This window comes from Mobula hypostoma, chromosome X1 (assembly GCF_963921235.1).
Source record: "Mobula hypostoma chromosome X1, sMobHyp1.1, whole genome shotgun sequence".
Taxonomy (NCBI): Eukaryota; Metazoa; Chordata; class Chondrichthyes; order Myliobatiformes; family Myliobatidae; genus Mobula; species Mobula hypostoma.
Window position 1 is genome coordinate 26,373,736 of NC_086128.1, and position 16,402 is coordinate 26,390,137.

The 16,402-nt window shown below is 50.3% G+C and overlaps 1 protein-coding gene across 1 annotated transcript in view; it reads left to right on the top strand.

Moving 5' to 3' along the window:
- Positions 1-16,402, top strand: part of senp1 (SUMO specific peptidase 1) — a 35,777-nt gene continuing 19,375 nt past the window's right edge. Inside the window, exons 1-9 of the mRNA XM_063037029.1 lie at positions 1-201; positions 1,308-1,360; positions 4,522-4,703; positions 5,048-5,123; positions 6,005-6,143; positions 6,552-6,696; positions 7,217-7,332; positions 12,360-12,574; positions 13,062-13,125. Coding sequence (XP_062893099.1) covers positions 47-201; positions 1,308-1,360; positions 4,522-4,703; positions 5,048-5,123; positions 6,005-6,143; positions 6,552-6,696; positions 7,217-7,332; positions 12,360-12,574; positions 13,062-13,125 — 1,145 coding nt within the window. The 5' untranslated portion in view covers positions 1-46. The remainder of the gene's footprint in view (positions 202-1,307; positions 1,361-4,521; positions 4,704-5,047; positions 5,124-6,004; positions 6,144-6,551; positions 6,697-7,216; positions 7,333-12,359; positions 12,575-13,061; positions 13,126-16,402) is intronic.

Here is a 16,402-nt window from a genome sequence, read left to right on the forward strand (position 1 = left end):
CGGACGGCCGCCATCTTCACGTTTGAATGGGCGGCGGTTCGTCGAGATGTTGAAGCGAGTGCGTTCGGCTGTGTGGCGGTTTTTGCTAGGTAGCCCAGAGACCCGGGAACCCGATCGAAAGGCCGGGGGAGAACCTGAAACTGATTCAAGAGTCGGTAGCGGAGACGTGGGCCGTGCCGGCAGGAAGAGGCCGCGGCTGAGGTAAAGGGCAAAGGTCAGGGTTGGATTCTGGAGGTTATGGGTTGAGTTTGAGGTCAAGAGTGGACTGGTGTCAGGAGTTTATGTAAGGGGTTGTGAAGGGGGTAGGGGTTGGTTATTGCGCCCGGTGTCTGAAGTGTTGGCCAAGGGATCAGGGACTGAGGATAGAGTCAGGTGGACAAGAGATCAGGGGTTGAGGTTTGGGATCAGGGGTGGGAGGGTAGGCAAGGGGTCAAGGATTGGGTTAAGTGGTTGCCTAACATTCGGTAGGTGATCAATAGGGAACGTGGGGTTAGAGGAGAAAGGCAGCATATGGGGTCAGGAGAGTAATGGTGGGGGGAATTGTGTGGAGAAAGACAGTAATGGGCATGGGTCAAGGTGTGAGGATCGGTAATGGACTGGAGTCTGCTAGAATCATGTGGAGACTGTTCATCCCCTCTGGTTTATACAGTCCCATTCAATCAGACCATGACTTGTTTCCATTACTCCATTCTTTAAATCTCCAAGGCATGCTCAGTGACCAAGGTCATTAGAGAGTCCATAAGAACATTTGAGCAAATTAGGCTATTTGGCCCATTGAATCTACTCCATCATTCTATTGTCCCCCTCAACCTCATTCTTCTGCCTTCTCTCTGTAACCTTTGACACACAGACTAAACACGAATCCATCAACCTCTGCTGTAAATACACCTGATGACTTTACCTCCACAGCTGAATTCCACAGGTTCACTGCCTTCTGGCGACAGAAATTCTTCCTCACCTCTGTTCTAAATGGACATCCTTTTATTCTGAGTCTGTGACCTCTAGTCCTAGGCTCCCCCACTTTAGGAAACGTCCTCTCCACGTCCACTCTATCCAGGCCTTTCAATATTCAGTAGGTTTCAATAAGACCCCCCTCCATTCTTCTAAGCTCCGGTGAGTACAGGGCCAGAGACATCAAATGCTCCTCATGTGTTAACCTTTTCAACCCCTTCATCCCTGGGATCATTCTTGTCATGGTCAGCATGGGTTGGTGGGCTGCACAAGTTTATAGCAGGGGGAAATGACAAAATGTATTTTGTTTATAAATGTCAACATTCACACAGACCCTCCTTCCTCTCTCATTCCAGTACACAGAGCTCAGAGGAACAGGATGGAAGACCATGGAAGCGACTTAAAGTGGGTACGTCCTGCGGGGAAGGATGAGTCACACAGTGAAGAGATGGGTCTACACTGAGCTGAACATCTCGTTGCCAGAGGGTCCAATAGCGAAGAAGGGAGCTGTTAGCTCAGACCATGCTTGGAGTATTATGAATACTGTTGCTGTCTTTGTCAAAGGAAGGATTTCTTTAAGCAGAGGGTGGTGGATTTGTGGAATTCATTGCCACAGATGGTTGGGGAGGACAAGTCATTGTGTACATTTAAAGTGGAGGTTGGTAGGTTCTTGATTAGTAACGGTGTGAAAGGTTGCAGGGAGAAGGCAGGAGAGTGAAGTTGAGAAGGATAATAAATCAGCCATGATGGAATGGCGGAGCAGACTTGATGGGCTGAATGGTCTTACCGTCCCAAACAAATTGATGAAGAGCAGTGGATGTGGTGTATACGGATTTCAGTAAGGTGTTTGATAAGGTTTCCCATGACAGGCTCATTCAGAAAGTCAGGAGACATGGGATCCAGGGAAACTTGGCTGTGTGGATTCAGAATTGGCGTGTCCACAGAAGGCAGAGGGTGGTGACCAGTGATGTTCTGCTGGGATCTGTTCTGGGACCACTACTCTTAGTGATTTTTATAAATGACTTGGGTGAGGAAGTGGAAAGGTGGTTAGTATATCTGCAGATGACACAAAGGTTGGTGTAGTTGTGGATAGTGGAGAAAGTTGTAGGTTGCCAGAGTTGGGCTGAAAAGTGGCAGATGGAGTTCAATTCAGAGATGATGAAGTGATTCACTTTGGAAGGTTGAATTTGAAGGCAGAATACAGGGTTAATGACAGAATTCTTAGCAGTGTGGAGAAACAGAGGGATCTTGGCGTCCACATCCGTAGATCCCTCAAAGTTACTGCACAAGTTGGTAGGGTTGTTAAGAAGATGTATGGTGTGTTGGTCTTCATTTGTCAGAGGATTGAGTTCAAGAGCTGCGAGGTAATATGTAGCTCTATAAAGTTCTGGTGAACACAGACTTGGAATATTGTTCAGCTCTCATCACCTCATTGTAGGACGGATGTGGAAGTTTTAGAGAAGGTGAAGAGGAGATTTACCAGGATGCTGCTTGGACTAGAGAGCATGACTTGTCTGGATAGGCTGACTGAAAATAGGGCTTTTCTCTTTGGAGTGAGGGAGGATGAGAATAGGTTTTTTTACACAGAGAGTGGTGGGTGCTTGGAACGCACTGTCAGGGGTGGTGGTAAAGGCTGATACATTAGGGACATTAAGGAGACTTTTAGATAGGCACGTGGATAAAAGATATAATGGAAGGCAATGTAGGAGGAAAGGGTTAGATTGAACTTGGAGTAGGTTAAAAGGTTGCCACAAGATTGTTTTATGTCTTATGACTTTTGACTTAATAATAGAGAAGGACTGAGGGATGTGCTTGGATCTGAGAATTCAGATTATGATAGTGTACCAGGGCCAGGCATGGAGCAGTTGGGCCTGATTCTGCCCGATACAATTGGAAGTTGTGTTCCATTTGTGTGGGGCAGTGTGGACAGTGGAAACCCCCTCTGAGCGATGAATGTTGATGTGTTAGGAGCAGTTTGGAGAAGTTTTACCGGATCCACTCTTAGACTGGGTGGGTCCTTTCATGAGGAAAGGGGGTACTTGTATCCCCTGAGGTTTAAGGAGAGTGAACTGGAAGGGGATCCTGGAGATTTCCACATAGTGGGATTGTGGAGGGAGTGCATTCTTCACGGCAATCCACGGCCCGGGTGTTGGGGTGGTGGGACACTGGGGTGTCATCTCATCATTGTCTGTTTCCATCAGGGCAGGTAGGTCACCTTCTATGTCTGCCTGCCTCGATGTCGAAGGTCGAGGTTCGTTGTCTGCTGTGGCTGATGTGGAAGGCTTGAAAAACGACAGTATGCTTGACTGCTGAGCCTCGCGCATTTCTCTATCATACAGTTCTTTGTAAGCACTCTAACCATCCTGCAAATATGCCCTAAACCGACGTACCCTTTCAAAATTAAAGTCGTACTTTATCATTGCAGCGAAAATCTCACGCAGTTGCTTCATGTTCAGTTCCTGGATGACTTCACTTTTGGTCCATTTGCTACTGCATTCAGTTTCGATTGTTATCCTTTCCTCTTCCAATTGCATGAGTTCTTCATCTAACAGTTCTTGGTCATAGGATGCCAAAACCTCTTCAACATCATCTTCGTCAACTTCCACAAGCCAAACTCACTTTGTCCTTACTCTGTTCACCATGATCGAAACGCTTAATTATGTCTAGTTTTACTCTAAGTGTAACACCCTTACGAGCTCTTTCAGGCTTTTCCGACACCTTAGAACTTATCTTGCTAACGGCTTCTCACAGGCATGTGTTTAAGCAATGCCGGCTAGAATGCAGTTCCGAATCCGGCAGAGAGCGGCTGCTCGGGATGCGTGCTGATTTTTTTTTTGCACGCTGCCTTTTATCGTAACAGTGAAAACACCTGTTAGCGAAAACAGGGAACTAATGTAGGTCTTTCGTAACCGTGAGGTTTCTTAAAGCGAATGTTCAAAAAACGGGGGACACCTGTAATGTATGAGGAACGTTTGATGTCTCTGGGACTGTACTTGATGAAGTTCAGAAAGACGTGGGAGGAGTGAATCTTACTGAAATCTCTTGGATGTTGAAAGGTCTGAAAAGAGCAGATGTGGAGAGGGTGCCTCCATCAGAGAGTCTAAGATTTGAGATCACTGCTTCAGAATGAAGGGATGTCCTTTTGGACCTGGGATGAAGAGGAATCTCTTCAGCCACAGAGTGGTGAATCTGTGGGATTTGTTGCCACAGAAGGTGGTAGAGGCCAAGTCACTGAGTATGTGGAAGGTGAAAATGGACGGGTTCCTGATCAATGAGGGGGTAAGGTTATGAGGAGATGGAATTAGGGGAACATCAGCCTTGATTAAATGGGAGAGCAGTGCTGAAGGGCCTGATTCTGCTTTAGTATCTTCTGGTCTTACAGAGTGGAGGGAGTCACAGCAATGGTGGGGAGAGGAGTAGCACGGCTGAAGGGTTCAAATAGTGTCTGTGCCTACTTGGGGTGGTGGCAGGGGAGAGGCAGATGGGGCAAGGAGGGGAGTTGGGGTCTGTTGTTTGATGATGACATTTCTACCTCTCTGTCCCTTTCCTGTGCCCCCTACCCCACCCAAGGTGAGCTGGTGGAGGCAATGAAGAACAGGGCATCGGAGGCCTGGAACACCCCTAGCCTGGTGCTGAGGTGGCTGAAGAGTGGGAGTCCCTCACCGAGGGACTTGCCTGCCCCGTCCAACCCCCCTTCCTCTTCATCTGGCGCTCCTCACCACAGGTCCCGGCGTGCACTCGCCCCCACCCAGGTCAGTCACCTACCTGTCCAGGGGTGTTGGATGTGAAGGACAGAGAATGAGGAGGTGGAGAGGAGGGAAGGGGGGATGAGGGTGGAGGAGGGAAGGGGGGATGAGGGTGGAGGAGGGGAGAGGGAATGAGGGTGAGGGAAGAAGGATGAGGGGGAGGGGGGATAAGGGTGGAGGGGAGAAGGAGGGAAGGGGATGAGGGTGGGGAGGGAAAGGGATGAGGGTGGAGGGGGGAAAGTGGGTTGGAGGGATGGAGGGAGAGCCCCACACTAACCTCCCCCATCTCATGCTCACCATAAACCCCCCCCCCCCCGGCACGTCTCTTCTCCTCCCCCCAACCAAACCAGATCTTCTCAAGCTCGCTGGGTGATCCCTGTATCTGCCAGTCCAGAGAACCAGCTTGGATCCCTCTGGTCAGACCAGGTGAGTAGTAAGAGACCTGCCCAATTTATTGGCGGGGGGGGGGGGTGCTGTTTATATCCTGGTTGTACTTGGTGAGACAAGGCTGTGGGGGGAGGGAGCAAAAAAAGAATCCCTAGGGTGTTAGTGCTGTGGGACAGAGCTTGGCCATGGGGGAGGCGGGGAGAGGCTGGGTTGGTGAGTTCAGGGGAATTGAAGATAGCACAGTAAGAGCCCTTTGGCCCATGATCTTGTGGTCTAACCAGAGTTGTATAGAACTGCAGTGTTACCTCATGACTCTTAAATTCAATCTCCAGAATATTAAAGGCCAATACAACAGATGCCTTCAACTTTGAGGGATCTATGGACATGGACCCAAGGAGATTGAGTCAGGTAGTCTGAAACCTTCCACAGGGTGGGGGGTGTATCTAAACCAAGAGGAGAGAGGGAGGAGATTTTCAAAGAGTGGAGGGTATCTAGAATGGAATGCCAGGGAAGTGGGCAGGAGGTATAGTCACAGAAGTGTCTGAGAGCACAGAGGAAGGGGTCCGAATGGGAATATTTGACTTCTCCTCGGGTGGTATTCAGACCACTGGATATTTGGGCGTGTAGTGAGTGCTGGGGGACAGGCAGTGAAAGGTGTCAGCATGGATTCGGTGATCTGAATGCCTATTTCTGCGCTGTTTGACTTCATCTCCCCCTGTGTTGCTCTCTCTATCTGCATCGCTCTCTGCATTATTCATCCCTCCTCTCTTACCCCCTCCCCTTCTCTCATGCTCTCCCTCCACCACTCTCCCATCCGTCTTATGCCCTCCCCCCCACACTCTGCCCTCACCACTACTCTCTTCCCCCCCCCACCCCGCACCTCTGCTTTTGCCTCTCCTGCTTTATTCTGCACCTCCCAGACTGCTGCCAGCAGCTGCCCAGGGAGGAGGCAATGTTTGGTTACAGGGACGAGTTGGAACTGATGAACAGGCTCCCCCACAGCACTTGGGACCCACACCCGGTGAACAGACACTCGAAGAATCGGCTGGCATTGCCCAGGTATGGGGCAAACAGACTCCACTCCTCCTCCCACCACCCCGGGCCCAGGGGTTTGTTTTGGGAGTAGAGAATAGGAATAGGAGAATAGGGGGTGTGTGATGGTGCTGATGGGGGGGGGAGGTGAGGATGGTGGGGCTGCTAGGAGGGGGTGGGTGTGAGTGGAGAGTAGTGGGAGGGAGCATTCAGAAGTTGGAGTAGGTGCTGTGTAGGGGGGGTTGGAGGGTGTACGGGTGTGGGGTGTAGGGAGAGAGTATGAGCAAAGAGAATGGGGGTGTACATGTAGAGAGGAGGGAGGGTGGGGTGTGAGGAGGGTTGTCTATATGGAACTGAGGGAGTGAGTGGTTAATGGAGGGGAGGGCTTGCACTGGTCCCACCCAACATCTCTGTCTGTGTCTGTCTCTGTTGCAGAACTCCCAGCCCCTCCCATGAGCCTGGACTGTCCCAGTTCGTGCCTATGTACACCAAGACCTTCAGCAGTCGGGGAGTCCCGGAGAGACCAGCAAGCGGGAGCCATGCACGGACCAGTAGGAAGTTCTTCAGTACAGTTGAGGAGGTAATGGGGCAGAACAGGGATAGAGGTTGGAGAGGTGGAGGGGGGAATGGGGACAGGGGGAGGGTGAGTGAATGAGGGAGGTTCATATACACAAGATGCTGAGAAGGTGGGGCATGGAGGGAAGAAAGGATGGTGAGGGAGGTACATGGATAGAGGAAGATGGGGAGTGAGTTGGGGTAGGAGAGGAGGAAGAATGGTTGAAGGTTCAGGACAAGGTGGAAAGGGGCAGAGAGGAATCTATCAGGTAGGGAAGGAATGGTGGGAGGAGGGAGGGTTGGTATGCCCGGAGGAGGGGTTGAGGCAAGAGGAGGAGAGGGAGGGCTTGTCAGAGGCTTAACTGCAGAGAAGATGGAATGGTGGAATGAAGGGAAGGGGAAGGGAGAAGGAGGAGGGCATGAGGAAAGGGAGATGGAGAAGTTGCAGACAGAGGAGAGTGAAGTGGGGAAGAGGTTGGGACTGGTGGAGGGGAGGGGTGTAAATGTTGCTGAGACAGACATGGTGTCGATTCTCTCCTCTCCAGAGTATTCGCCAGGAGGAGAAGGAAATCTACAGGCAGCTGCTGGAAATGGTGGCCTCTCAGCACACCAGCAAGTTGCGGACCATGCCCTTCTCCAGCCCACTGTCCCACCGCGGGCTGTGAGTACATGCAACATTCCACACCCCCTCCCCCTTCCCCCTCGAGAGAGCCATCTCTCTCCACACCATTGGGCACTCTATTGCTCCCTGATCCTTGGTCCATCTCTGTGCTCCTTGCTGAGATGTCTCTCGTTAGGAATCACATGTGAATTTGCTGTGGGATGCGGGAGGACACACGATTCAGGAGCAGAATTAGGCCTGTTGAGGCTGTTCTGTTCTGCAATTTTTTCCCCCCAACCCCATCTTCCCACCATTTCCTCTTAACAACTTCGCAGGTCCAGAACCTATCTATTTCTGCCTTAAACACACAATAACTTGGTCTCCACTGTCCTGTGTGGCAAAAACATCCCTTAGATTTACCAGCTCTGGATGAGGTGTCATCACAGGTGGATAGTGTTGTCTCGAGAGCTGATGACACTCTGGCCTTTACAAATCAAAGTATTGAGTACAGGAATTGTGATGTTATGTTGAAGTTGTACATGATGTTGATGAGGCCTAATTTGGAGTATTGTGTCCAGTTCTGGTCACTACCTACAGGAAAGATTGAAAGAGTGCAGAGAAAATTTACAAGGATGTTGCTTAGACTTGAGCACCTGAGAGATAGGGAAAGTTTGAATAGATTAGGACTTTATTTCCTGTTGCACAGGTGAATGAGGGGTGATCTTATTGAGGTGTTCAAAATTATGAGAAGTGTAGGTATGTAAATGCAAGCAGGCTTTTTCTCCTGAAGCTGGGTGAAACTAGAAGGTAAAAGATGAAATGTTCAAGGGGAACACGGGGGAATATCTCCACTCAGAGGGTGGTGAGTGTGGAACGAGCTGCCAGCACAAGTGGTGGATGTGGCTAAGTACATTGATGGGAGAGGTATGGAGGCTATGGTCTGGGTGCAGATACTGTCAATAGGACTAAGCAGAAAACCAGGCTGGCACAGACTAGGTGGGCTGAACAGCCTACTTCTGTGCTGCAGTGCTCTGAAGAGATTCTTCCTTGTTCTGGACGCATCACAGCTTGGTACAGCAATTGCTCTGCCTGTGAAAACAATAAAACAGCAGAGTTGTGGACACAGTTTGCCACATCAAGGAAACCAGCCTCCCCCCTATGGACTCTGTCTCCAGTTCTCACTGGTCAGTAAAGAAATGAGCATAATCAAAGACCCCACCCTCACTGGCCATTCTCTCTACTTCCCCCTCCCACTGGGCAGAAAATACAAAAGGCTGAAAGCATGTATCACAAAGCTCAAGGACGGCTTCTATCCCACTGTTATCAGACTATTCAATAGTCCTGTAGTACAATAAGATGGACTCTTGACCCCACAATCCACCTCATTATGATCTTGCGCCTTATTGCCTGCTCTGCACTGCACTTTCTCTGAAACTGTGACACTTTATTCTGCATTCTGTTATTGTTTTACCTTGTTCTACCTCATACATTGTGTAATGATTTCAGCTCTATGAACAGAATGAAAGACAAGCTTTTCACTGTATTTCTGTACATGTGATAATGATAAACCAATTCCAATTCCAGTATCAGTCTCCTTATAGGCAAAGGGACATGAGAGGTAGTTTCTTCATACAGAGGGTGGCGTGTATTTGCAACAAGCTGCCAGAAACAGCTGTTGAGGCAGGCATGTTAGCAATGTTTAAAAGCTATCTGGATAAGTACATGGTTAAGAGAGGTTTAGAAGGCAATGGGCCACATGTGGGCAGATGGGACTGGCTCTCTTGGCAACACATTTGGCAAGTTGTTATTGTAGCAGCCCCGACCACTTCCCCAATGGCTTGTTTCATATGCCCCCTCCCTCTGTGTGAAAAATGTTGCCCCTCAAGTTCCTATTAAATCTCTTCCCTCTTATCTTAAACCTGAGCCCTCAACCTCAACCCTGGGGGAAAAGACTGTGACTGCTCCCAATGCATGCATCTCAAATAGCCTCTGGCAACCAAATCCAGCTCCTGGCCTTCTCATGTGGCTTAGCTACTAAACCTGGTGGAACAGTTCCTACTGACAGAAGAAGGGGCAAAAGTGTGCTACTGTCACCTTAAAACCAGTCACTTCAGGCAGAGGGGGCTCGTCAGCTGTGGAAGAAAAAAACGATCTCAAACCTCCACTGCCTGGTATACGCACTCATGGGAAACACTTTGGGAGTAGACCTCAAGGAAAAGTTTGGAGCTGGAGTCCCTAAGACATGCCTATGTTGGGTTCAACGCTGACTGGCAACTCCTGTGACATTGCTGGTGTGAGACTGTTTCGGTCTCTGTCATTTCTTCAGATTCATCACCTGTGTGCAGAGGAGGAGCCTGCTGCTCTCCATATTGTACTGTTTATCGACTACGTAGACAGCTAGGATTCAACATCCATGGTTGACTGATCAATGGAAGGCCTCTCTGAGGTCCGACCAACACCTTATAAAATCTCGGCATTACATCCTTGCTTTTATATCCTAGTCCTCACAAAGTGAATGCTAACATCGCATTTGCCTTTCTTACTATTGACTCGACCTGCAAATTAACCTTTAGGGAATCTGCACAAGAATGCTTAAGTTCCTTTGCACCTCCAGTTTCTGAATTCACTCTTCATTTAGAAAATAGTCTATACTTTTATTCCTTCTACCAAAGTGAATGACCATACTGTACCTACACTGTATTCCATCTGCCACTTCTTTGCCCATTCTCCTAATTTGTAGACTCTCTGCTTCCTCAAAACTACCTGCCCCTCCACCTATCTTTGTATCACCCACAAACTTGTCCACAATGCCATCAATTCCGTCATCCAGATCATTGACATATAATATGAAAAGAAGCGGTCCCAACACCAACTGCTGTGGAACACCACTAGACGCTGGCTCTCCACTGACAATCCTTCATCTATTAATGTATTAATCTATTCATGCAATTTAATGTGGATAAATGTGAAGTTATCCACTTTGGTGGCAAAAATAGGAAAACAGATTATTATCTGAATGGTGGCCGATTAGGAAAAGGGGAGGTGCAACGAGACCTGGGTGTCATTATACACCAGTCATTGAAAGTGGGCATGCAGGTACAGCAGGCGGTGAAAAAGGCGAATGGTATGCTGGCATTTATAGCGAGAGGATTCGAGTACAGGAGCAGGGAGGTACTACTGCAGTTGTACAAGGCCTTGGTGAGACCGCACCTGGAGTATTGTGTGCAGTTTTGGTCCCCTAATCTGAGGAAAGACATCCTTGCCATAGAGGGAGTACAAAGAAGGTTCACCAGATTGATCCCTGGGATGGCAGGACTTTCATATGAAGAAAGACTGGATGAACTGGGCTTGTACTCGTTGGAATTTAGAAGATTGAGGGGGGATCTTATTGAAACGTATAAGATCCTAAAGGGATTGGACAGGCTAGATGCAGGAAGATTGTTCCCGGTGTTGGGGAAGTCCAGAACGAGGGGCCACAGTTTGAGGATAGAGGGGAAGCCTTTTAGGACCGAGATTAGGAAAAACTTCTTCACACAGAGAGTGGTGAATGTGTGGAATTCTCTGCCACAGGAAACAGTTGAGGCCAGTTCATTGGCTATACTTAAGAGGGAGTTAGATATGGCCCTTGTGGCTACGGGGGTCAGGGGGTATGGAGGGAAGGCTGGGGTGGGGTTCTGAGTTGGACGATCAGCCATGATCATAATAAATGGCGGTGCAGGCTCGAAGGGCCGAATGGCCTACTCCTGCACCTATTTTCTATGTTTCTATCCTGCCTTTTATTTCCTCAAAGTATTGTAACAGATTTGTCTGGCAAGATTTCCAAGTTAAGGAATCTGTAGCCTATTTTATCATGTGTCTCCAATTACCCCAGAATCTCATCCTTAATAATGGACTCTTAATATCTTGTCCACCACTGAAATCAGGCTGACTGGCCTATAATTTCCTGTTCTTTGCCTCTGTCCCTTCTTAAAGAGTGGAGGGACATTTGTGATTTTTCTAGTCCTCTGAAACCATTCCAGAGTCGAGTGATTTTTGAAAGATCACTACTAATGTCTCCACAACCTCTCTCAGAACCCTCTAGTCCAAGTTACTTACCTACCTTCAGATCTTTCAGGTTCTCTTTAGTAATAGCAACTATACTCACTTCTGCCCCCTGATACTCTGGAATTTCTGGCATAGACAAAGCATTGGCATATAATGTGAAAAGAAACAGTCCCAACATTGACCCTTGTGGGACACCACTAGTCACTGGCAGCTAACCAGAAAAGTCCCCCTTTATTCCCACTCTTTGCCTCTTGCCAGCCAGCCAATCTTCTATCCATGCTGGTATCTTTCCTGTAATACCATCAGCTCTTATCTTGGCAAGTAGCCTTATGAGCGGCACCTTGTCAAAGGCCTTCTAAAAATCCAAGTAAACAACATCCACCAACTCTCCTTTGTCTATCCTGCCTGTTTTTTTCTCAAAGAATTCCAATAGGTTTGTCAGACAAGATTTTCCCTTAAGGAACTTTGGCCCATTTTATCATGTGCCTCCAAGTACCCTGAAACCTCATCCTTAATAATAGACTCCGATATGTTTCCAACCACCGAGGTCAGGTTAACTGGCCTATAATTTCCTTTCTTCTGCCTCCCTCCCTTCTTAAAGAGTGGAGTGACATTTGCAATTTTCGAGTCCTCAGGAACCATTCCAGAATCTATTGATTCTTAAAAGATCATTACTAATGCCTCCACACTCTCTTCAGCAACCTCTGTCAGAACCCAAAGGTGTAGTCCATCTGGTCCAGGTGACTTAATTGCCTTCAGACTTTTCAGCTCCCAAAGCACCTTCTCCTTAGTAATAGCAATGATACTCACTTCTGCCCCCTGAGACTCTCACATTTCTGGCAATCTGCTAGTGTCTTCCACAGTGAAGACTGATGCAAAATACTTATTCAGATCATCCAGAAAAGTGTGGCCTCACCAACCTCTTTCACACATTGTTCCAACTTTTGTCTTTGACACAGTCAATAGCCCACCCCACCTGCTGTCCTCTCCCTCTAACTAGGTCATCTCGCTGCCTTTCTCCCAACCTGACCCCCAATCTCCAGACCAGGGTTCCAGAGTCCCAGGGAGCGAGGCTCTCCGAAGGTGCCAATTTTGGAGGAGAGTCACGGGGCAAGGGAGTGCCTCGCTGCTCAGCTTGCGCCTTGTCGTTTGTCATGGGCTGAGCCCCCCTCTGGAAGCCCAGACGTGTCTGAGACCCGTTTCAGTGCCAGCCCAGTGGTGGTGGAGGAGACCCCTGCAACAGACACCATGTCCACAGGTAATGGTGCAGGGAGGTGTTCACAAAGGCTGAGAGAAGTTGTAGGGGAGGGAGGGTGTTACGGTGTTGGGGAGGGATGTGGGGGGGTGGTGACAGATATGGTGAGTGGTGGACAGTAGGGAGGGAGGTCACAGAGATGGGAGGGATGGAGGGGAAGACAGGAAGGGAGGGAGGGGGTCACAGACAGGATTGGAGAGGTGGGAGGGTTTTACTGAGACGGGGGATTGAGGGGTGGGAAGGGGTTACAGAGACAAGGAGGGGTGTAGGGGAGTGGAAGGGATCACAGACGTGGAGGGATGGAGGGTTAATGCTCACCTGTTCCCTGTGCCCTCTCCTAACTGGGAGTGTTGGAAGGTTTAGGAGGGGCTGATGTGCAGTGCATGGTCGAACACTACCCAGGCAAGTGAGGAGTGTTCCATTACAGTTCTGATGTGATATGATGCTCGGCACGCCGACATATGATGCCAATGGTCTGATCTCCACGCAGGTTCGGATACTGAGTCTGTGATTGTAGTGAAGGTGAAGGAAGCTCCGAAGCGCGAGAGTGAGAGGTAAGTATCTCTCTTGGCTCTTTCCAGTAGCAATGTTCTTGTGACATCGACTAGATTGCGTGTGCTGAGTGTTACTGCCCTAAATGAGTGTGGTAGGTGTCTGATACATCGATGTGGAGGGAGCTACACTCTGTGTCTGACTCTGGGAGTGTGTGATCAGACAGTGCGGAGGGAGATTCACTCTGTGTCTGACCCTGGGAGTGTGTGATGGGACAGTGTGGAGGGAGCTTCACTCTGTGTCTGACCCTGGAGGTGTGTGATGAGACGGTGTGGAGGGAGATTCACTCTGTGTCTGACCCTGGGAGTGGGTGATAGGACAGTGTGGAGGGAGATTCACTCTGTGTCTGACCCTGGGAGTGTGTGATGGGACAGTGTGGAGGGAGATTCACTCTGTGTCTGACCCTGGAGGTGTGTGATGGGACAGTGTGGAGGGAGATTCACTCTGTGTCTGACCCTGGGAGTGTGTGATGAAATGGTGTGGAGGGAGATTCACTCTGTGTCTGATCCTGGGAGTGTGTGATGGGACAGTGTGGAGGGAGATTCACTCTGCGTCTGACCCTGGGTGTGTGTGATGGGATGGTGTGGAGGGAGATTCATTCTGTGTCTGACCACGGAAATGTGTGATGGGACGGTGTGGGGGGAGATTCACTCTGTGTCTGACCCTGGGAGTGTGTGATGGGATGGTGTGGAGGGAAATTTACTCTGTGTCTGACCCTGGGAGTGTGTGATGGAACGGTGTGGAGGGAGCTTCACTCTGTGTCTGACCCTGGGAGTGGGTGATAGGACAGTATGGAGGGAGATTCACTCTGTGTCTGACCCTGGGAGTGTGTGATGGGACAGTGTGGAGGGAGATTCACTCTGTGTCTGACCCTGGGAGTGTGTGATGGGATGGTGTGGAGGGAGATTCACTCTGTGTCTGACCCTGGGAGTGTGTGATGGGACAGTGTGGAGGGAGATTCACTCTGTGTTTGACCCCGGGAGTGTGTGATGGGACGGTGTGGAGGGAGATTCACTCTGTGTCTGACCCTGGGAGTGTGTGATGGGACGGTGTGGAGGGAGATTCACTCTGTATCTGACCCTGGGAGTGTGTGATGGGATGGTGTGGAGGGAAATTCACTCTGTGTCTGACCCTGGGAGTGTGTGATGGGCCGGTGTGGAGGGAGCTTCACTCTGTGTCTGACCCTGGGAGTGGGTGATAGGACAGTGTGGAGGGAGATTCACTCTGTGTCTGACCCTGGGAGTGTGTGATGGGACAGTGTGGAGGGAGATTCACTCTGTGTCTGACCCTGGGAGTGTGTGATGGGACGGTGTCGAGGGAGATTCACTCTGTGTCTGGCCCTGGGTGTGTGTGATGGGATGGTGTGGAGGGAGATTCATTCTGTGTCTGACCCTGGGAGTGTGTGATGGGACAGTGTGGAGGGAGCTTCACTCTGTGTCTGACCCTGGAGGTGTGCGATGGGACGGTGTGGAGGGAGATTCACTCTGTGTCTGACCCTGGAAGTGGGTGATAGGACAGTGTGGAGGGAGATTCACACTCTGTCTGACCCTGGGAGTGTGTGATGAAATGGTGTGGAGGGAGATTCACTCTGTGTCTGATCCTGGGAGTGTGTGATGGGACGGTGTGGAGGGAGCTTCACTCTGTGTCTGACCCTGGGAGTGGGTGATAGGACAGTGTGGGGGGAGATTCACTCTGTGTCTGACCCTGGGAGTGTGTGATGGGACAGTGTGGAGGAAGATTCACTCTGTGTCTGACCCTGGGAGTGTGTGATGGGACGGTGTGGAGGGAGATTCACTCTGTGTCTGGCCCTGGGTGTGTGTGATGGGATGGTGTGGAGGGAGATTCATTCTGTGTCTGACCCTGGGAGTGTGTGATGGGACAGTGTGGAGGGAGCTTCACTCTGTGTCTGACCCTGGAGCTGTGCGATGGGACGGTGTGGAGGGAGATTCACTCTGTGTCTGACCCTGGAAGTGGGTGATAGGACAGTGTGGAGGGAGATTCACTCTGTGTCTGACCCTGGGAGTGTGTGATGGGACAGTGTGGAGGGAGATTCACTCTGTGTCTGGCCCTGGGTGTGTGTGATGGGATGGTGTGGAGGGAGATTCATTCTGTGTCTGACCCTGGGAGTGTGTAATGGGACAGTGTGGAGGGAGATTCACTCTGTGTCTGACCCTGGGAGTGTGTGATGGGACAGTGTGGAGGGAGATTCACTCTGTGTCTGGCCCTGGGTGTGTGTGATGGGATGGTGTGGAGGGAGATTCATTCTGTGTCTGACCCTGGGAGTGTGTGATGGGACAGTGTGGAGGGAGCTTCACTCTGTGTCTGACCCTGGAGGTGTGCGATGGGACGGTGTGGAGGGAGATTCACTCTGTGTCTGACCCTGGAAGTGGGTGATAGGACAGTGTGGAGGGAGATTCACACTCTGTCTAACCCTGGGAGTGTGTGATGAAATGGTGTGGAGGGAGATTCACTCTGTGTCTGATCCTGGGAGTGTGTGATGGGACGGTGTGGAGGGAGCTTCACTCTGTGTCTAACCCTGGGAGTGGGTGATAGGACAGTGTGGGGGGGAGATTCACTCTGTGTCTGGCCCTGGGTGTGCGTGATGGGATGGTGTGGAGGGAGATTCATTCTGTGTCTGACCCTGGGAGTGTGTGATGGGACAGTGTGGAGGGAGATTCACTCTGTGTCTGACCCTGGAAGTGGGTGATAGGACAGTGTGGAGGGAGATTCACTCTGTGTCTGACCCTGGGAGAGTGTGATGGGACAGTGTGGAGGAAGATTCACTCTGTGTCTGACCCTGGGAGTGTGTGATGGGACGGTGTGGAGGGAGATTCACTCTGTGTCTGACCCTGGAGGTGTGCGATGGGACAGTGTGGAGGGAGATTCACTCTGTGTCTGACCCTGGAAGTGGGTGATAGGACAGTGTGGAGGGAGATTCACTCTGTGTCTGACCCTGGGAGTGTGTGATGGGACAGTGTGGAGGGAGATTCACTCTGTGTCTGACCTTGGGAGTGTGTGATGGGACGGTGTGGAGGGAGATTCACTCTGTGTCTGACCCTGGGAGTGTGTGATGGGACGGTGTGGAGGGAGATTCACTCTGTGTCTGACCCTGCGAGTGGGTGATAGGACAGTGTGGAGGGAGATTCACTCTGTGTCTGACCCCGGGAGTGGGTGATAGGACAGTGTGGAGGGAGATTCACTCTGTGTCTGACCCTGGGAGTGTGTGATGGGACGGTGTGGAGGGAGATTCACTCTGTGTCTGACCCTGGGAGTGTGTGA